At 39.8% G+C, this 21,666-nt stretch overlaps 2 protein-coding genes across 6 annotated transcripts in view; one reads left to right on the top strand and one right to left on the bottom strand.

Moving 5' to 3' along the window:
- Window positions 1-4,441, top strand: part of FMN2 (formin 2) — a 159,693-nt gene extending 155,252 nt beyond the window's left edge. For all 5 annotated transcript variants that reach the window (XM_039388766.1, XM_039388773.1, XM_039388771.1 and 2 more), the window contains 2 exons: window positions 845-926; window positions 2,347-4,441. In XM_039388766.1, coding sequence (XP_039244700.1) covers window positions 845-926; window positions 2,347-2,373 — 109 coding nt within the window. In that variant the 3' untranslated portion in view covers window positions 2,374-4,441. The remainder of the gene's footprint in view (window positions 1-844; window positions 927-2,346) is intronic.
- A 336-nt stretch (window positions 4,442-4,777) lies between these two features.
- Window positions 4,778-21,666, bottom strand: part of GREM2 (gremlin 2, DAN family BMP antagonist) — a 41,442-nt gene continuing 24,553 nt past the window's right edge. Inside the window, exon 2 of the mRNA XM_027750651.2 lies at window positions 4,778-10,451. Within this exon, the coding sequence (XP_027606452.1) occupies window positions 9,947-10,450 (504 nt within the window). The 5' untranslated portion in view covers window position 10,451 and the 3' untranslated portion in view covers window positions 4,778-9,946. The remainder of the gene's footprint in view (window positions 10,452-21,666) is intronic.

The raw sequence follows: 21,666 nt of genomic DNA, 5'->3' as shown, positions 1-21,666 counted from the left end.
GTGAAAGTGGTAAAGAAATATTTTACGGAGTGACATTCAACCCATCAAATTATTCTGGCAGGCTCCCAGTCTGAGTATAGTCCTCTGCCTTTCACAGTTTATTTCCTATCTGCATGGTAAAAAAGGACATTTCTCTTATCAAGAATGTGGTGGGATTTCACAAGGTCCTAATTTGGTAGTGTTTGCCAAGTCAGGAAGAACTAAGAAGTGGACCCTTACTTCGGGAACCTGCTCCTCAGCTTTGGAATGAAAGACACATGTGCAGTGACTCACACCACCTTTAAACATCATGTTTAAACATCACGTTCCATGTAAATTTTCCATTTTTTTTTTAAAGTTACAATGGAAGCTGGAAATTTAGATTAAGCTATTTCACCATTTTAAATCCAAACAAAAATGAGTGGAAGGAAAGATAGCTTGGTGAGAAACTTTGTTTAAACTGTAGTTGAAGTACTGAGGTTGGGAATGGATGAAGAATTATTTTAAACAGTGATAAAAAGAAGTTTTCTTAGCAATGTTTGCATGAATGCTCTGAAATGTAAACTTCATGTGACCCAGTGTGTTTAAAACCCTCATACATTTGAATCTTCAACTGCAGTAAGTACTGATTGCTTTTGTAACTAGAATTGATTAGGCATTTGATTATGCCTGTCCTTGTAAATGCCAGGTATGGCCACAACAGCCCTAGAGTGCAAGTACTATTTTGTGGAGCATGCTAATGAATATACGGAGAACACAGTTGTCCACTTAAGTCCTCAGGCCTAAATTTGTAAGTTCTATAATGCATTGTCTTCAGAAATGTTGTTGGTCTATGGGAATACTTATATATTTTGTCTCTCTTCAGAGTTAAAGAAGCAGAGGAAGTCTGCAGGCAGAAAAAGGGGAAGTCACTATACAACATAAGACCAAAACATGATTCTGGAATTGTAAGTAAAAATTGTAGCAATGCTTCTGTTCCCATTACTTTTTCTACTGTTTGCTCTTCGCATTTTATAAGTATGTTATTCTTGATGTATGTTTTTGTTCTGGGTTGGTTTTTGGTTTGGGGTTTTGTTGTTGTTGTTTTAATTTTAACATTTTGATTAAAGGAGTTAGATTAACAAACTTGACATCTGCTTGTGAATATCACTCCACAAAATAGATGCAGCACAAGCAAGATCAACATATTGTTGCCCCACCCTGCCAATCTGTCTTCTTCCCAGTCTTGGTGTGGGATGCACCTAAAAGGCAGAAAGGCCATTCCAGTCCAAGCTCATTCAGTTTGTATTCTCTCTCTTTTCTACAGTTACAACATATAAGGAAGAATTTTGATAGGTACACATTTTTCAAGCTGGATCACTGTATCAAATACTAGTGCCTTCTGTTCCATTGATAGGGATTTGTTTGGAATAGAAGGCCTAGAAAAAGATAATACTGTGCTTTCACCACTTGTCTGAAAACAAATAACTTCAGTGATACGAGAGGAGTAATTCTGGTCATTCAAGGAAACCTTTCCCCTGTGATTGCCTAAGCATTGCTAGGATCATGGCTGATTTTACCAAAAAGTAATATTCCTCTAGTGAAAAATTAATCTTGCACCTCACATTTAAATGATACCTGTAGCAATTGGCCATCATTTATATTTATAAAATATTAGAAGATTTTTTCATGTGTCTGTGTCCCTGTCCACACCCTTCCTTCCCACCATGAGACATGACTTAATTCTTTTGTGCTTTGTAGTCATGGCTATATTACTGTGATACATCTTGGAAATGAAGCATGTGGTAATATGCTGCATTCTAACTAATATAATCTGACACAGGAGTAAATAATATTGCATTTATTGTTTCTTATTCTGAATGTTTAGTGAAAGTTGGCTGTGGTTAGTGCCACAAGAAATGTAAATGGAGTACTAGCTTGGTAAGGAATGAGAAACTACATTTAATCAATTTGATTATAAAACAGATCAAGATTTAAAAAAAAAAAAAAGTTAACATTATTTTGAATTTCTCCATCTAACTTATATCTTGCAGTATATAAAGACACTGATATTTTTTCTTTTAAGAAATAACTATTTGCTTAATTATTCCTGTATCGTTATTTGCACTGAAACAAGGACTTTCAGTATTAGAAAAATTTGATGAGTGAAAAGGAAAGTAAACAGAAATATTTCACAAGAAGTGTATAGCTGTAGTCTACTTCAGTTCCTTCTTCAAAGGAAGTTTATTTGTGAAGCAGTTCTACAGTAACTATAATTGATCATTAGGATATATATTTCTATGCTTTACATAGCATAAGTATGTGTGAGGTGGTTTTATGTACACTCAATTCCTCTTTTTTTTTTTTTTAATTTATTTTATTTTTCAGAAAGCAAAGATAAGTATGAAAATCTGAGAGAAGAAAAGCAAAAGCCATGGTTACCTGGTTACCAAAACTCAACATGCTTGTGGGTGGGGAGTGAGAGGGAAGGAAACTACATCATCCTGATCATTTGCTTTCTTGACCTTTTTAAATTTGCTTTTTGTTCTCTAGAGTTTTCCACCAATTGATGTGTTATTGTACATTCATTCACGAATGTAATCACTTTAATGGAGTGCCCAGCAATAGACTAGGTATGGACTTGAAACACCTTCCCCTGTACTCTGTATCTCCTTTGCCACTCAAAAATGATATTTTGTAAAGTGTATGGTATATTACAAATAGGCCAAGTCAGCATGCATAAAAAGCAGCATCTGCATCAGTTCTGAACATGCTGAAAATTAAGTTGAACTTCATAAGGATGCTACTTGGTACAGTAAAACATTTCCATTCCTACTGGCAACATCTAACACAAATACTTCATGGCACTGCACTTAGATTAGGGAAAGAAATGTTACTCCTAGTGAACTGTTTGTATCTGTTTCATGTTGGCATTTGTAGTTTGTATTTTGAATCGTTAAGTGCTGTTTATACAGTATAATCAATGCTTTCCCAACTTGTTTGGTTGCCCTCCATGACTAAATATTTGTGGAACAAGATGTTTACTGTAACTATCTTTAAAATCGATAAGGCAGCATACTTTTACTTCATCTTTTGCCAGATAGTGAATGCCAGGTGGTATGGGGGTCAGAAATCCAGCATTAAAAAAAAAAAAAAGAAAAAGGAAAAAAGAGGTGAAAAACAGAAAAATACAGAAAAGCACAGAAGTATGATAGAGAGTATGAGAGATTTGACTATTATAGTTTGTTAATATATAAAGCAGCTAATACTTTTACATGAGCTTTAGAAGGTATAGTATAGTTTTAACTGCTGATCACTTAAGTCAGACAGGCTTTTGGCCACATGTACATGACTTCCCTTCTGGAATTAGCTTTACAGTTAATTTAAAACTCCTTTAGTGAGCCATTAAAAGATGCACATGGGGACAACATTTATGGAAAACAGTAGCCAATTCTAGTGACTGAACACAGACTACCAACTAATTGACATCAATTTCACACTTAACAGAATTGCAGACATTTCCTCCAGGCTTTGTGTCCCTGACTAGGAGGTTAATGATTGAACTCTACGACTTAGGGCTTCCATTTTAGACCAAGTGTTTAATTCCTATTTGCAATCCAGAAGTCACTGTATCAATTTTGATCTGCTCAACTGATAACAACCCCTTCCTCCAGTCCTAATTTAAGAGCCCCAAACCGATCAGTCTGATTGATAAAGTTTTTCTTCCAAAGCGCATTTTTCCTTAAAGTAGACTCTGTGTGCAACTCAATTGGATGCACATGCTCACAGCTTTGGAGCCTGAAAGACACTGGGGTAAGGCAAATGAGCTCTAACCTGCTGTGTTGCGTTATTCCCTGTCTAATCTAGCATGTCAAGAGACATTCCTAGCTGTTCAGAGGCTAGTATATCCTACAGGGTGTCATAAAAGGAAGTGCGAAATATGACCTCAGGAATCTGTTATTCTTCACATATACCAAGCACTAGAAAAGATGGTTTTTTTCACTGTGTGAAAAGCAAGTCTCCTGTTGCTGACAAACCTATGTGAAATTCTGTACTACTGATAATTTCTGGCAGGGATATTAATTACCAAGAATGGAGTTCTAAAATTTTGTTTTGATGGGAGTAACATTACTATTTGGGGAAGAGAAAATAAGAGATTATTTGCTGTTATGACTAACTTATGGAAAAAGAAACTTTAAAAAATAAAGCTATTTTAATGGCACTGATTCAAATCCATGTTTGTATTTATGTAAACAATAGTCTATTTCCTCCTAACTTTGCTCCTAAGTGCAAGGATACAGTAGCATGTTTTCATTTGTAGCCTTCCTGTTCTCTTCAGTACCTACAGTATGTATATTACTATACTAAATTAAACAACAGATCGTCTAACAAAGATCACTATGTGCAATACTGTATTTAGTGTTTCTATTCCAATTTTTTTAGAATGTTAATTTATATGAAAATAAAAGGAATAATAATGAAATAAGTGCCTTCTTTCTTCACTCTCCAGCTGTGCTGTAGTTTGCTACAAACCATTTGCTCCCTAAGTACCACATCCCATTCAGGCTCCTGTGATCAAGGAAACACTTTTGTGAAGGGATCAGAGGAAATGGGGCTTCTCTTTCCTTGTCTTTTGGAAGGATAGTGACAGTAATTCCCAGTTATGTGGATATATTACCTTTTCCCCAGGTGGTGGTAGTGAGAGCTTCAGTCCTTTACTCAATCAGACTATACATCACTCACTTCTCTGGCTTATGCATGCCGTCCAGTAGTGCATTTGGCTCAGGTTTGTAACCTGTTCCTACTAACACTGCCGAAGTAACAGTCTCAAGAAATTTTTATTAGGGCAAAAATGTGCATTGAAAAATTATACCCACATATTATAATGCCTTTTTATATATGTGTGTTATCCAGCGACCTGGTAGGATGGTCACATACATACATACATACATACACTTTTCACTGGATCTCCAGCACAGATGTTAGAAGATACTTGCAAACCTCGATCTCTGAAGAACAGTGTCAAAGGCTGACTGTAGCTCATAGGACCATGTTATGATCCTAAAACACGTGCTGCTACATAGATTTTTCTCTTTCATTTTACTCAGGCCCAATCTATTTGGTTGAATTTCTTTCTCTTTTATATAGCTTCTCTCCAGCCTATTCAAGCTTCCATGCGAAGTAGCCCACTATGTTCAGCACCACAGTTGACCCATGGAACATCCAATGCACACCACCAGCATAAGTTTCACTTCCACTCTTTGTTTTTTAGTGGCACACTCAACTTCTTACAGAATTCTGGACTAATATTCTTTTGTTTGCCTGTTTGAGTGTGTTCTAAAGATGTCAGATACCCCATGTTTACTGCAATCCCCCCCATTTACGGCAGCATTAACCACACTACACTTTGAGTTGGCTGTAATCCAACGAGAGTTCTCACAGACAAAATTCTGAGCTTTTGCTGATCACCAACACCACATATTGCTCACTGTTACTTAAACAAATGCAGCAGCAAAAGAGGGACTTTCATACCTGAGCAGCTGGTGTGACTTGCTGACAATAACAATCTGGTTTTTTATGAGGAGCTAAGAGGATTCATGTTGTTTTGCTTGCAAATTAAAGCCTTTCAGAAGCATGATACTTTGTCACATCATGACACAGTAGTGGTTAGCTTTTTTTGTAACACCTTTCATCATCCTGAAACACTTCCAAAACTTAGTTAAGTATTATCCAACGGTGGCAGCGGGAATACAATTAGAGGCATCTTCCACAGACTGACGTTTTTTCTTGCCCAATTTTTTAAGTGATCAGCTTAAAAAGGTGGAAGCAATTATTAATTTCATTGAGAGAAGATATAGCAAGTCTTTGCATTTTTTTGCAGACTCTAGGTTAAAAGGAAAGCTGAGTTTGTGACAAATCTGTTAGTTACTTGAGTTACACCAATTTTAAACTGCTATGGGAAGAGTAAGCAAAAACTGATGAAGTTGAGTTTCTCTGAAGATGGTGCAAAGAGGTCAGCAAAGGAAGGAGAGAGAAAACTGTGACCCACACCATTCAGGTCTGCCACCCACTAATATGATTCTCATACAGAACAGGTTTTCCAAGTCTTTCTCTTGCTTATGACAGACCCATCTGTGCTGTACCTGTACCTGACACTCATTCAACTGACTTGTAAAAACATCCAATGGTAAGTCCATTGCCTAAAAAAATTAACATATTTCTGAAGATAAAGGGTCCCTATTGAGTCAACACTCTTTTCTCTGCTTCCCAACCACAGCTCAAATTTAAGCTCTTAAAAACGTCATTTGCCATTCGCCCTAAATTGGGGCCCTGCCAGCATGACAGTTCCATGGTGGTAGAGCTAAACATTCACTGTCCTCCTCCTTCTCCTGTCCTGTAGCAGCACTCCACTTTAAAAAACTCCACTGACCTCAGGCTTTTTTCATCTACTCAGAGAGATTTGCCTTGCTCTTGAGATTGCTTCCACAAGGGGGAGATTTTTGGATGACAACATATGTCTCTGGTATGATGGTTCAACAGTCAGGCAGCAAGAATTTTAAAAAACTGGAGCTGGAGTCTAGGCTGTGCCTCAGACAGTAGAGGTTCAGGTGGATGCTGGGCAGTGAAGCGACCTGCAAAGCAGGAGACTGGCCAAGAGACAGCTGGAAATGAGAAAGGGGCATTAGATGAGATTACTACTGAGCTCCCTTTAAGCCAACTGAGAGAGGCACTTTCAAGTTCTGAGCAGGGCACCCTGACCACACTATAGTAGCTAACACAAAGCAAACCACTAATTTCTCAAAAGCAACAGCTACAAAAAAAAAAAAAAAAGACTCCAAACACATTGATTCACTGAACTGTGAGAGGATTTGGGCAAGAGATAGGCAAGGAAAAAGAGCAAAGGGCTTCTGCAGGTGTCAGAAGTGCCATAAAGGACATAGTCCTCCCTTGCTAGTTATGGTCTAGGTGCTCTTGCTTCTTTCAAGACCCATGACAGGCATCTCTTCTGGTCTCATGGAGGTTCATCCATCCATGTGACTACTCCCTTTCATTACAAAAATTTTCCTTTGAGAAACTACATTTTCTCTCAGTTGGAAATGAAAAAAACCCAAAACACTACCCTATCTTTGGAGTGACAGTGTACCTATTCAAGAGCTGACAGCAACCATTAAAGCTCACCTATATCTTAAGGTATACCTTTTTTTTTTCCTTATGAGTAGTTTGGTGCCTGTTATGTAAGGATCTATATATATTTTAAGCAAAACCACTTAGGTCAGGGTAACAGTTATTTCTCTTACCACAAATGATGCTGGTGTTTCAGCCAGTGGTGGAGCTTTACTTGTCTTGCCATTTAACCAAAAAAACCAGAATTTGTGCATGCAGAATCAACTCCAGAATCTAAGACTAGTGCATTTCATTTTTCCTTCTTGTCTTGCAGGTACTTTTGAGGGGGGTACCTGTCTTGCAGGTACTTTTGTTAGGGACAAGAGGAGAAGTAGGTAGGTTTTCCCAAGTTATCAGGGTGAACCATCATTCACCTGTATTTGGGAGGGTGAAAAGGAAGATGGAGCATATACTGATTAGAGAGCAGCTGGACACAAGCTGTTGAAGCAAAACACCTGGATGCCATATAACCCTAGAGTAGCTTTATTATTTAATCTATAATTTAATAGTTGACCTATAAAATAATTACATTATACTTAAAGCATTTCTTCATTTTCTGTTTTCATTTATAAAACAAGAATTAAATACAGTTTTAACCATTACAAGCTCAACTCAGTTTTTACATAAACACAGCTCCTAGAAGGAGCTTTAAGCTGCAGCATATTCATATTGCAAACTGGTGAAAAACCCAGGCGGGGCATAGCTTAAAGGTAAAGATTCTTGCATGTTTGTCTTAACTGAATGTACTAGGGTGCTTTTCTCTCTCTAGTCCAAAATGTCTGACTTTCAGTTCATTCCTTTCAAGTGGAGACTGGGATCCCTGGAGTCTTAGTAGACCGTATTGCCACCTTCCCCCTCTGCACCTCACCCACACCAGCTCTCTCAAGCCTAGACTGAATGGTGCCCATCCCGAGGCTGGCAGGATGCCACAGCACAGCATTTACAACCCCTAAAGCATTCCCTGTGTGAGGAGTCTCCCTGTGCACTTCTGACACTTTGAGAGATCACAGCAGAAAAGCAACGTCTGTTCATGTAACAGGGCTAATAGACCCGACCAATCTCATCCTGCCCATGCCAGTCCCCGTAAACCGCTTGGTGAGCTCTTGCGGAGATCAACCCTGAAAGCCTCTTAGAGAGGCCTGTCACATAATGGAGACCTGTGGCTCTGAAGCTCTAGCTGGCGACAGTGCTGAACATATTAACCCCTTGAAGCGGCTGCATGCAAAGAAGCTGGTGGGGAGGGGCTCCCACAGCAGGCTGGTTTCACTAGATGCAGATGCTGAACTGTGAGACATGCATCAGGGAGTCGGCGTGTCCTTTTTAATTTGTAAGCTTCAGACAACTGAGAGCGCATGGGCTTTGGTTTGGGGGAAGGGGCCGGTTTGAGACAGGATTTTAATGCAGCTGGGACTAATACAGATCAGAACTGCAACAAATGGGATATACAGGACATAATAAACTCCATCAACTAAATAACAACATAGTACGATTTAAAATGAACTGCAAGCATTCACCAACACTGATTGTGCAGGTCTCAAAAACTTAGTGCACCACCAGTAATGCAGCAATCACAACCTCCTCTCCCACAGCTGTGACCCATTCCAGTGGCACTGACGGATGGGTTTGTCTTTTAATGCTAACACATTATCATGGTTTCCAATCATGAGAGAGACACCACTCCCAAACTCGATAACACTTACATAGCTTTTGTATTCAATTCAGCAATGACCAAATTTTGTCCTTTGTGTGACAGTGCTTTTATACCTTAAGGGAAACATCGCTCCCTTAAGTGTTCTCAGCTCCTTTCTCACTACCCTCCCACCTTCCCCAGTCTGTGCAGGCATAAATATAACGTCATAGATGGATGTTGTCCTTTTTGGAGTAAGAAACTCACACACATATCTAACATACAAAACCCTACAGAAAGCCTAGTAAAACCATGTTCATTTTAAGCCAGGCAGCTGACCTAGCAACCGAGTCTCTTAACATATTTTAATCTCTGGCATATTCTGCCACAAGGAAAATATACATGGCTAGGTCTATAATACTTTAAACAGCTGTTTACTATAGCTAGGTTACAAAATAAACACTGCTGCAGAGACCATGTGTTCAATATACTCTAACCACAACAGCATCAGAACCCACCCTCAGTCTGCTCTGTGGTCACTGTGGCTGACCCAGTGCCTCGCCCTCTTCTCCTTGCTTCTGATCTGCTGTTCAGACAACAAGCCCAGAACCATTTGTCATTGCACAATTGAAGTCATCTTAAGAAGCTGAGTTTCATTGGATTGGAGAGTCTTACTTGCTTTTCACAAATTGCTCCTTGTTACTCTCCCTCACCTGTGTCCCCCAGTCCTGGGCAGAACCCCAGCACTTCCAGGTGAGAGAAACAAGCTCCAGACCAAAGCACAGAGAAGGTGTTCTCAACATGTGGAGGGAACTGGAGTGTAGGGCAGAGGGCTTTACTCCACACAGTGGAAACATTTAATGCTGGATTCAGCCAACTGGTCGCTTAGATCATCAATCCCAACTTCTGGAAGCCTGCTCCATGCCAGAAGATTCAACTGCCAGATGATATTAAAAATACAATGAAACTTTATGGTGAAGTGCCTAACACAGCCCATTAAAAAGCATTATTCCAGTAGGCAAGTGTCAAGGAGCCTTTCCTTGCTGGAGAGATGCCTCCTGAAAGAAAACAGAACACAAAAAAAAAAAAAGGAAAAGAAGAAACAAACCAACAAAATGGACAGTCTGCTCAGTGGGAGAGGAGAGACAGCAGTAAATCTGATAGAGGCAACAACAAGCAGCAGCTGTATGCCTGCTCTCACAGTTTGCCTGAGTTCAGATTCACAGACATGCACCGGCACTGCTTGACCTTCTGAATTTTCTTGAGTCGGAATGGCGGGTCCAGCTCGGGGCACTCCAGCTGCACAGTTGAAGAGGTGACCTTGTGTGGCTTGCAGAAAGCACAGGACTGAAAGGACTCCTCCTCCTTTTTCACGTGTCGTGGGATGTAGAAGGAGTTGCACTGCCCATAGCAGAAGCGGTTGATGATGGTGCGGCTGATGCAGCCCTCCTCACTGACAGTCTGCCGCAGGGGCTGTGTCTTGCACCAGTCACTCTTGAGGTACTTCCTCTCGGTGACCACCAAGGCCTCCTGGCTGGAGGCCAACACCTCCTTGTTCAGCTGATGCCTACGCTCTGAGTGGTTGCTGCTGCTGCCTTTGTATGGAGAGGGAATGGCACCTGCAGGACGGTTTTTCCTGGTGTCTGTTACTTGAACCAGCGTTGCCATCAGAAAAACGGACAAGGCAAATTTCCAAATCATCCTGCAATGGCAGCAGAAGTCACTGTTAGAGAGACACATTTTCAAACAACAGAATTGTAATAGAGTTTACCTATGCCTTTAGAAGAAGTGGAGATCTTATTGCCTTTGTAATCTCATCACTTTTCCTAGGAGATTAGCACTATTCTAGGGTGATTACTTACCATGAAGAGGCCAGGCCCTTTGGAAAGTCACATTGCTCCCTCTCACCCCCCACAAATTCTCCAGCTACTTGCTTTTTCCCCACAGGGACACTGCTGCTTTGATGGCTGAAGTGGTAGTTTTACAGAAGCTTCAGCCAGAAAGGTTTCCTCCTTCTCTGTGAAATCCTGGCCCAAATAACTAGGCAAACTCCTGGCTACAAAGGCTCAGGAGGCTCCTGACAATATGGTAACAGCTGTTTTGGGGATGGCAGAGGAGAGGGGAAGGGAATACCAGGTTACATAAAGTGAACTCCCATCATCTGCCTCTTCAGCCCCCGAGACCCAGCCCAACCTCGTTCCACACAGAAGTAGCACAGGGTGTCCAAAAGACGATTTTTATTATTCTAAATTGCTTCTGAAGTTTCTTGGGGCTTTTATGGCACTTACAGGCTTGTATTTGTTGTCTTTGTGGGAGGCCAAAAACTCGATGGATTTATTTTTGCAGTAAGAGGAAATGCTTAAACACAATTTCGAGGACTTCACTACTGCAACGCCTCTTGGGCAAATGGTTTAAGAAGGTCTGTAAACATGAGAGGATTCAATATTTATTTTAGATGTTAAGGAATAGGGTAGAGCATGATCTGGTTGCTAAGTTGAAATAGTCAGCCAGTTGGCAAAAATATTTTTTCCTGTGGTTTTCTATTAGGTATTCTTGTTCTGTGGAGCATCTCTTACCAGCTCTTGTCCAATTCATTTTAGTAATGTGTCTCAAAGCACTTCCAGAATATCACAGTAATGTACTAAATCTCCTCATGAAGTCAATGCTCACCAGTGAACTGCTACAACTGATTTGACAGTTCATTTCATATCATTCTCCCTGGGAAAGAAGAACAGAGGGTCTCTACAGTGCCAGAACTGGGTGCAGCACAGAAGCTTCCCATTTAGAGGTAAGTACACTTTCTTTCTAAAAGTGCTCTGCTCCCCTTTGTTCTTAATGGATAATTTTTTAATAGCGTACAGATGAAACACTCATTCCTCTCTTCACAGTAAAACTTCAAACCAAGTAATGATTTTATATATTTTTAACTTTTAAAAGGTGCCAAGACAAAAAACTACCATCAGACTGGTAAGTATAATGTCTAACACTATAGACACTTCACATGTTGCATAGGTACTCCTGTCTGGAAAACGTGCCATTTTCCAAACAATGACACCAAAAGATTAAAAAAGTGTTTGCAGTAAAGGTGCAAAAGAAGACAACAGCGTTAACAAATGCTTCTCACCTAATAAAGCAGGCCTAATGTATTTAACTCCCGTGGAGATAAAGGGGAGGAACTACTGTAGCAGACTAGGTGAGATAACATCCCCTTAGGTTGTTTTCTAAGTCTATAAAATCCCAATGCCAGACTTGACTAAGTTTCTAAGGGGAGAATTTTGAAGTGCTGAAGGAAAGGAAAGTGCTAATCCTATAGCTGTGAACAGAGGATGTTCCAATGCAGAGTTAAATTTCATCAGATTGTGTGCTTGAAACAGAACCACCTTTAAATGGAAACCAGTATTTCTAAAATTCCAAAAAAGCTCATACATCTGCAACCATGCCATCTGCCCACTGACACCCACTGTAGCCATGGGTACTTTAAATCAGTGGCCTATTTTCACACTGCTTAGCATTCAGCATGCAAGTCCAGAACTTTTGTCCAAAGTCTTTAAATGAAGCAAGACTAGACTTGGCTTTGCTGGCAAGAATTGTAGCCAAGTCCATTGGATGTCAACCCACACACGCAGGCCAAAACCTAATCAGGTAATTAGTTTCAGTTGAATATAGTGTTCCATGTCTCCTTTCAAACTGTTCTCATGTTATTCTGCACTGATGGCTGCATTTCAGTAGTAGATAAAACAACTGATCCCCACTAGTTTGTGTTTTATATAGAAAGGAGAGGAAAAAAATAGAGTTACAAGCCTACATCTTCTAGAAAACAACAGAGACGAGCTTTTCACAAGATGCCTTATGCCACATTTCTCAGGCATACTCTTCTACTCTTCTCTTGAAACACAAGGGATATTGCCTCTCCAGTCTCATTTGTCTGACCCTGGCATAGCACAGGTCCAGAAGCACATCAGAAGCAGAGATGTACCCTTTCCCCCATACCTTTTTCTTTTCTTGGCATGATTTTACAGTTTTTTTCCAACCTTTATGTTCTGTGAAGCCCTGTCTTACCACACCCACCCTTTCTTATCATAAAAGGCAAGTTCAAAGGACACATTTCCCTTTTGTGTCAAGGATGGGGGGTCAAGTAGAAATCTTATGTAGGAATTCAGGAAAGCAGAGAACTTAAAATCTACAATACAGAGAAATATTATAGTAACTTTCTAATTACTGAAATGGTTTTATGTAGACATGGAGAGCCATGTAACAGAGTAAGTAGGATTTACTCAGTAAGTCTATGTTTATAACTAATAAAGTATTATTAATCAAAGCCACTATTGTAAGGTTATAAACCAAATGCTGCAGTACATGTCAGCAAGTACTTCTACAGACAGGTAGGAACGCACCACTCATTTCTCTCATTGATCCTTATCAAACTTGAGCCTTAAAATATTTACATAATAGAATAATAATCTACCTTACACTAGCAGGTCAAATGTGCATTCTGTCAGATCGTGGAATTTCTAATCACAGGGTTGCCCTTTACTAGCCTGCAAATCACCCCTTTCTAAGCCCTGGCACACAAATCCTCTATTCAAGCAAGTAAGGGTGCAAACAAGGTCACCTAGTGCCAGCAACTTGCCAAGGACTCCATATATTTATGGTGCTCACATGCAAAGAGAAGAGAAACCTCAGCACTCCCAGAGAACCAGAACATTTTGGCAAACTCAATTTGAATGCAAAGCAACATGGTGAATGCTGTCTGTCTGCAGACAGAACGGGATGAGAAGAAACACAAAACGTACTGGAGAAGAATCTGGTTTTTGGCAAGAACAGGGCAGTTCTGCCCTACTTAGATGTAACAAAATGGAACAGCATGTGGCTGAGACGATGCAAGCAAGAACTGCCTCAAGAGACCAATGCCTCTACAACTTGCACCAATGCCAGCCTGGGCCCCCCATTCCTGCTGCACTGGGGTTCCCATGGCAGAGCCAGTGGAGGCTCCTGTGTGACAGTTTTCAACTTCTTCAAGCATTGCTGCCAGCTCCCGCCAGTTCCCCCACATGCCTTTTTTCTAGCACGTGAACTGAGAATAACTTAACCTTACACGACATACTCAACAAGGCCTGGCTGCACTTACATTTCACATGGCAAGGTTTCTTCTCCTTGAGATAAGGAAATCAGCATCAAGTATGAGTACATAAATTCATCAAACCCAGCATGATGGAGCTCAGCTATCAGGTAACCAGGAGTATAAAAAATCCTTCTTTTGGCCAAGGAGGCAAGAATGCCAAGATCCAGCTCTGTCATTTGCAGAGGTCAGGGCACTGTAGCAGGAGGGGAAGACCCAGGATCACTGTATCTGCCCTTTGCTGTATTTCTTCTTTGTATGCAATTACTATGTAACATAAAATATCTACCAAGGCAGGCTCTCTCCTGCATACGACCTTCTGGCCCAATAACTCATGCATTCTTGAAATTAATCCAGCTCCAGAGCAGGACAGACAGTAACGTAACCCCAAAAATAGCCTATAGTTTTGTGGTTAGGGAAGTTCTCTCTGAATTGGAGCATTAGATTTGATTTCAGAATTCAAGGGCATCTTTTTTGGAGAAGTCCCCCAATGCAGAAGTGGGTGCTATGGTCTGAAAGACAGGGCAGAACTTAACAGCAGTGCCCATCTGTGCTGAGCGACTGCTCTGATGTTTCCTCTGGTTTTCAAAGTCATGACCAGTTTCTCAGCTCAAGATGCAGTTTCTGACTAGAAATTCTTGTTCTGTAGGTCAGCCTACTTCAGAGCTGCAGGTAGGCAGAAAGAAAGAGGGATGTAACTGGAAGATCACTGTGATATTTTATGTTAGCTGCTCAGGAAATCAGTAGGTGTGAGACCCATTTGTTTGCTTTAGCATGCACACCTACAAAGCACTCAGCATTATCAGTATTCCTGGAAACATCCCAGTCTCTGATACAGGTATGACACAATCATTGCTTCACCAGGCCCTTCTGGAGGGAATTCAGAAAAATACTCACAGCCAATTTTTAATTATCTTTTTTTAAAGCCCAAAAACCTGCAAAACCTGTCTCGTCATGGAACTTGAGAGTCTACCTATACAGCTTAGTCACAGTATGGATTCATGAGGAAGAAAATTTAGTACTACAAATCTATCCTACACATATCAAAAGTATCATAAGAGCCCATGACTGGGAAGATGATAAACAAGTTCAGAGATTCTTTACTTTTTGAAAATTTTGAATTTAGTTAATGGCTGAAGAGTTTCCCTTGGAAAAGCGATTCTCTTTAACTACCAGCAAAAGGCAAGCATTACAGACTAGATTAAATCAGGTCCATTTCCACAGTATGATACACAGATGGCCACATCTGACCACCTGCATCACTCTTTCCCAGGTTTCATCTTGCAAACTTCAGAGACACGAGAGCTCTCCTTAGGGATCAGCTGAGTGTGGCTGAGTGTGGGAATCCCTCTTACCAGAAATTTTTCTAGTCCCAACCTATTTTCATATTTGACCTACTCAGATAAAGAATCTGTATAAATCAGTCATATGTATATAAATGTAAGAACATGTTGTACATGGTTAGTTCTCGCATTTAAGATGGGACACAAGAAGTGTTCCTTGAAGACAAGCCAGGCAATGGCTTTTCAAAGAACTAAAACTTGGCCTTAGCAACAGATGTGGGAAGCCAGGAAATATCAGATTCTCTACCAGGAAGCCAAAAATGCTATTTATTTAATTTATTAATGGTTAGGCATGATTCTAATGGTACAATGTTCACAGAAAGACCACAATAAACACTAATCAGCCATCTTTGTGCAAGGGAGGTATTTGGTGCTAATTTTTCTCTTTCAAGTATCCTTTGGAAACTATTTCTTCCATGTCTCAACAGTGTCAGCAATAACTGAACACTGTACTGCATCTCTTTTTGCAGAGACATGGGCGTCTTATTAAATTGTTCCATCATTAATAGATTCTCACTACTAAATTGCCAAGACTGAGGCCAGCCACAACAACAAAGCATGAAGGAGGCAGGAGAGACCAAACTTAAAAAACCACAGAAAACACAGTACTGAAGCTAGGATGTGTTATTCAGATATTCAGATACAAAATCTCTGCATTCTGGCAATAGAGCTACCATGTACTAGGAGTACTAAGAATCGGTCTCCAAAACCAGTGCACGCAACACCAAAAGCAATAATTATTTAAAAAAGAAAAATCAATGCCATTAGAGGCAGAAATTTTTCCATTCTTGCCCTCTAAGAACCTTCTATAGTGATTTGAAAGAAAGCTATTTTCTTGCATCACAGACTAGCGGTAGGTGGTAGAGGGAGAAAACATTTCTTTCAGACGTAATAAATTCCTAGTTTGGCTGGCTTGGATGGAGATTCTTCCTCCTTTCCATCCTTCTCTCTCCTGCCCACCAAGGAGATCCATTCTTCTCCCTCCCTTTCACCAACTATACACCAGCGAGCCAAGAATACCCACAGGGAACACCAACAAAGCTTTGAAAGAACTGGGAAAGGTCTTCCTGCAGGCTAGACATCTCAGGAACCACATTCTACAGTGAGGCTCTTGCTTTGTTTTTGACAGGGGGAGATGGAGCTGCGTTTCAATGATCCCAGCCTATGTTCTTCAGGAGAGGACAACATTTCCCCCCTAATGTCAGAATTTAGAAGTTCTCCTTGTCAGGACAGTTCCTGAAGACACTAAATTTAAAATATTGAAAAATATATAAATCATCAACAAAACCAAAGTATGTAGAAAAATACACTGGTGGGAACAATCTACGCTAAGATAGAGCTAGATGAAAGGATGTTGCATCATATTAATTTAGCTGTGACTATAGATTTTCTAGTTCCAAGAGCTGTGCAATGTGCTCTGGAATGACCCTGCTTGAGCAAGAAGGTTGGACTAGATGACACGCTGTGGTTCCTTCTAACCTTACCCACACTCTGTGATTAAATCCATGACAAATACCAGTGCTTCCCAAAACAGACACACACACACATATAATAGATGCAATTACTAAGGTAATCTCCCAGCTAGAAGAAAATAGGGGAAAAAACTGCTACAAGGTTTGTTGGTTTGGATTTGAGGGAATTTAAGTGTAAATGTTAGCCAGGTAATACAGTGAAGCAAGACACTGTCAACTTCATATTACCTTGTATTTACCAGTAGCAAAGATTTGATTCCACAACTCTGTCAGCATTTTAACACAGGAAAAATAAGATAAAGAGAAGGAACAAAAGCTGCATGGAATGTAAAAGCACTGTTATCCTACAGTAGCTCAGGAATGCAGCAATGCCATTTTTAGGGGAACAGGAACACACAGAACTCTGAATACTAGCAGGTAAATGGACAAAGGGGTTTTTTTAAATATCATTATGATTAAAAGTCCTAAATTTCATTGCTATTTCAACTTCAGGAACTTGTGGTTTTAGAGCCAACCACAGACAAATGTCTGCCTGGTGAGCAATGTGAATTGTCCCAAGCAGAGTGAGATGTCCTACTCAGAAGTGTCTGGGTAGTCATCAGTACTGGCAGCATATGCAACACTGGGGAAAAAAGGAGGAGTAGGAGGAGGGAAAAACCCACAAAATAAAACCAGATTTCTGTTAGCTGTCCATGAGGTTGATTTTCTTTCTCCCAACCTGGTTTTGAAGAATGCTACAGTCAGGGGGTGGAAGGAATAAATAAAACTCCTTGGATACAAGGAGAAGAGCTTTTTTGGAAAGGACCTATAACTCTGCTATGCATCTCAAAAATGTCTCTCAGTAAGAGGGAACTAAGTTGAAAAGATACTTGTTCTTCTTCTTAGCATTGTTCAGCTTTTAAGCACAAGACAGAGAGCCCCAAATAGGCAAGTCAGTTCCGTTTGCACATGAACATTTTGTCCAGCAAGCAAAACCAGCCTACATTTAACTTTATTCCTCTGTGCAGAAGTCAGTTGGTACACTCCCGTTTGGCAGCATTTCATTTAGGAGAAAACAGCAGATTCTGCCCTTGGGAAACTAAAAACTAAATCTGAAGGGAAGCAGTCGCTTGAGCAAATGTCTTCATTTGTGACCATCCCTCCGCCTGTTGCAAAGGAGGACAGTCAACACAAGAATGGGGAAAGTTCAGCATTTAAATACAATAGCTCATTTCATTGCTTCCTCACTGGAGAATCAATACTACAAAAGACTATTTTGCAATGAGTAGTCTCCATTATATTTTTGTTGTTTGCATTACAACAGAACATAGAAATCTCAATCCAAGACCAGTGCCTGACTAAGCAACACAACTTCAAATGTTTGTAGACTGATCAACATATGGTAGGACCAGAACTGAGCTCAGAGGGGAAGTGAATTACTGGAGGTCAGAAATTAACTGAGAACGAACCATTTCCAATATCTTTCAACTGCACAGCATGGCACCAGTGCTCTTCTTTTTGCTAAGCAATATGGATTTTTTTACCCTTAGGCAAGCTTTTCTTTAAAAAACTATAGTTCTGTAAATGAAAATTGGTTCGTATGAAAATTTCCAATATAGTTTCCTTGAGTTTTGATAGAACAGAGATGGAGTTAGGAGCTTTATGGCTTGTAGCTTCAAACAACACACTGCTTCTAGAACACACAGCTCATATGGCCCACAATAAGAGAGAAGACCATTAATCTCCAATATATATTCATTACTGTACTTACACCTCTCCAAAAAGAGGGCATTTGTATGAGTTCTATTCTAGAACAAAGCTGAGATTTCTAAAGTGCTCAAAAGAATTTCTGCTTGCTTCTCGTAATGGTCAGAAAAATGCCATTACTTTTAAAAATCAATAGGTGACCTGTAATCTTGCATATAATAAACACTAGGTTAATCAGCAGAGAAGTAACATTTAAATTTTCCAGATTTTATGGTAGATTCAGATGCTTGTATTCTTTCAGACTCTATTCAAGATGCTGTCCTCAGTTAACACATTATGACTGAAATGGTCATGTTCCTGTTTGAAAAATCTAAAATGTTATTGATGGTCTAGTGTTCATATTATGAACTTCTGTAAGCCAATATCCTATTTATAGAGCTGAAAAACACAGATGGTTCAAAAAAGAATTGCTCTTATCACAATATCCCACAGGCTAGTCTTTCTATTAGGCAGTAGGAAAATTCCCATACACACAAAATTTCAGCTATGTATCCCCACTATTTTCCAATATGTCCCTTGTAAGAGCCATTCCAGCTGTATTTTCATAAAATTGTCCTAAAAATTGTATATATTTATTCCTTTGAACATTTTTCATTTAGATTTACCTCTGCTTAAATTTGCCTGCCAAAGCATCAATCTTCCTGACTAAAACTCACAGCAGTTCTGGGGACAGAGTGCAGAAGATCTATGCTAATGAGCAAATAACACAAGAATTGACCCCATTCAGCCTGTTAGCTGCAACCAGGTCTACACCACGCAAAAATGTAACAAAGTGCCTTACCAGAATTATTCACAGCAAAGCACTTTTTTCTCCTCAGTGAGGATAAATCTAGGAAATTCTCTCATCCTTTTTTCCTTTGGTTAACAAGCAACACATATGACACTTCCTCACAATAATTTTTTTTTCCTCTGCCAAATTTCAAACAGGTTGGACAGCAAGGCAGGTTTGAAACTCCTAGGGTACACAGGGAGGCATGAAAAACATTTCAGGGAAGGGGGCAAGGGGAAACAAGTCAATTATATCACAGTTTAGAATCACAGGAGGTGTGAGTAGTAAAGAGGATGTTTAGGGTTACTGTGATGGACTGGCACATTGTGCACACCCATAGAAAATCAGAGTTCATGAGCTCCTATGTTCACATGCAATACAAGACACCTTGAAACAATGGTGGGTCAACACAAAGTTTTTAATACAGTCTCTTGCCCCGGGTGTAAGTTGGCCCAAAAGCTAAAAACTTATTTGCACTGCACCATGTGTCAGTGGAAGCCAGGCAGTAACAAATCACTGCTGCACTCCATGCACGGTGTTAACCCTGGGTTGATCCTGTAATGTTTTTGTTCATAAACTTACTTAGAGAATTACAAGATGTTTTATTCTTTCCCTAAGAATGAGGTTTCTGCTTGGCTCACTTTTGCAGTTACTTTTTCTGGATTAACTAATGGCCCATCAGAATCCCTGTTTAATTACTTTTGTTTCAAATGTTCGACTCAGCTGTGGGCTTTGGTCTGAAAGGAAGCCTGTTCACTCAAGCTCTTGTATGAAAAAAATCATGTACGCAACTGAAATGCAATTCAAACCTGTGAGGGCTGAAAAGTGCAGTAAATGCATGCTCTGATGGATTTTTTTCTGTGTTTCTGCAAGCCTATAAACAAAGATGACATTTGGATTTCAAAACCTTCAGAGTTACATGGCTTCCTGGATACTCTTGTACATGCATCAGTTGATGTCTTGATGCAAGTTCTTCAGTTTGGAATTATTTTGACCCCTGTTTTCAAGTTGTTTTGTAAGATTAAAAAAAGGAATTTTCATTTATTTCGCTACATGTCTATTGATATTTCCAAATTGACAGTAATGTTTATGATTGTCAAAGCTATCAAATGAACCAAAATAAATCATAGCAGCTCCACAGAAGTACAGAACTTATGAGTGTCATAAAGTCAGGAATACAAATAAAATTTTAATTAGATATACACTATGAACATGAAAAGCCTATACATTTTAATATCACTTTCTGGGTATATTAGAAAACTTACAGCACACAGAATGAATGGACAAATAACCATTTATGCATTGTTACTGACAGTGTGTATCACAACTAAAAGTAACTAAAAGATGAATTTTCAGTGAAATGTTTCAGGAAATTTCACATCAAAATACTGGAAATTTACTCTATACCTACCACTTCACACTGATAGTAACACCTGGCTGTCCCACATCTATGTTCTTGTGGCTTTGATTCATGTTCAGATCAGTGATCCTCCCTCCATCATTACCCAAAGAATGTAAATATTTGCTCTGTCTGTATTCTGGTTTACAGACTTGGCCCATTATTGAATATAAAGGATGTAATTCAATCATAAAAGATCTGTTGCCATGTGTAAACTGGGATTTTATATTTTATGACTTAGGCTTTGCAGAGCAGCCATCTTCCTACTCACCTCCCTTTCTCCTTGCTCATGACTGAATTATAGTTCTGCCTCTAATTGAAGCCTACTATTATTCTATTTCTCTTCTGCTGAGAGGAAGACCAGAGCTATCGTTCTGAATACACAGCAAGCCACAGGAGTCTGAATGAGGTACTTTAATGACAGGTCCTCCTACACAGCACATTTGCAGTCTTTCGGCTAATTAATTTGATTTCCTTTGTTTAGACTAACATAACACAGCAAGTTATGCTCATTTAAAGGAAGATCGTTAGCCTTTCAGTTCTCTCAAAATGAGGAAGAAAGAAGAGTCAATAGACAGGAATCTGGGGGAGACTGACTGACTTTGTCCTTGACTACACCATTGCTTATGTTTTCACTTGATCAAGACTTTGTCTCCAGGAGAACCCGAGACAGCACTATCATCAGAGGAGAGACTATAATCAAAATCAGATATCATTGGTATGTGCATGGCAAGGCAGTGGCAGTTACACAGAAGGGTTCTGTCTATGATGCACTGCAGTCAGCAGCTTTCTTCCTGGCAATCACTTGGCATTTGCTGTTCACAGCTCCTGACATCCTCAGAGGGCTGAACAAACACGTAATTAAAAACACACACAAGCTGTTTTCTTCAGACTCCCTTCATAGAATGAAAGGAGATTTAGTAGTGTGCCGCTGGACTAGTAAACCAGAGGCAAAGCTAGTAAGAGAGTTAAAGAAGTACCTCCTCACTATTTGGAAGGTGAGCCTTCATTTGGCAGTTTTGGCAATGGTTGAAACTGTGGAGCTGGATGAAGTCTCAGAACTGGGCTG

The sequence above is a fragment of the Pipra filicauda genome, unplaced genomic scaffold (genome assembly GCF_003945595.2).
Source record: "Pipra filicauda isolate LSUMZ 115617 unplaced genomic scaffold, ASM394559v2 scaffold122_size2191957_pilon, whole genome shotgun sequence".
In the NCBI taxonomy this organism is placed as follows: domain Eukaryota; kingdom Metazoa; phylum Chordata; class Aves; order Passeriformes; family Pipridae; genus Pipra; species Pipra filicauda.
The sequence above is the reverse complement of the archived record's forward strand: the minus strand, read 5'-3'. Positions and strand labels throughout refer to the sequence as shown.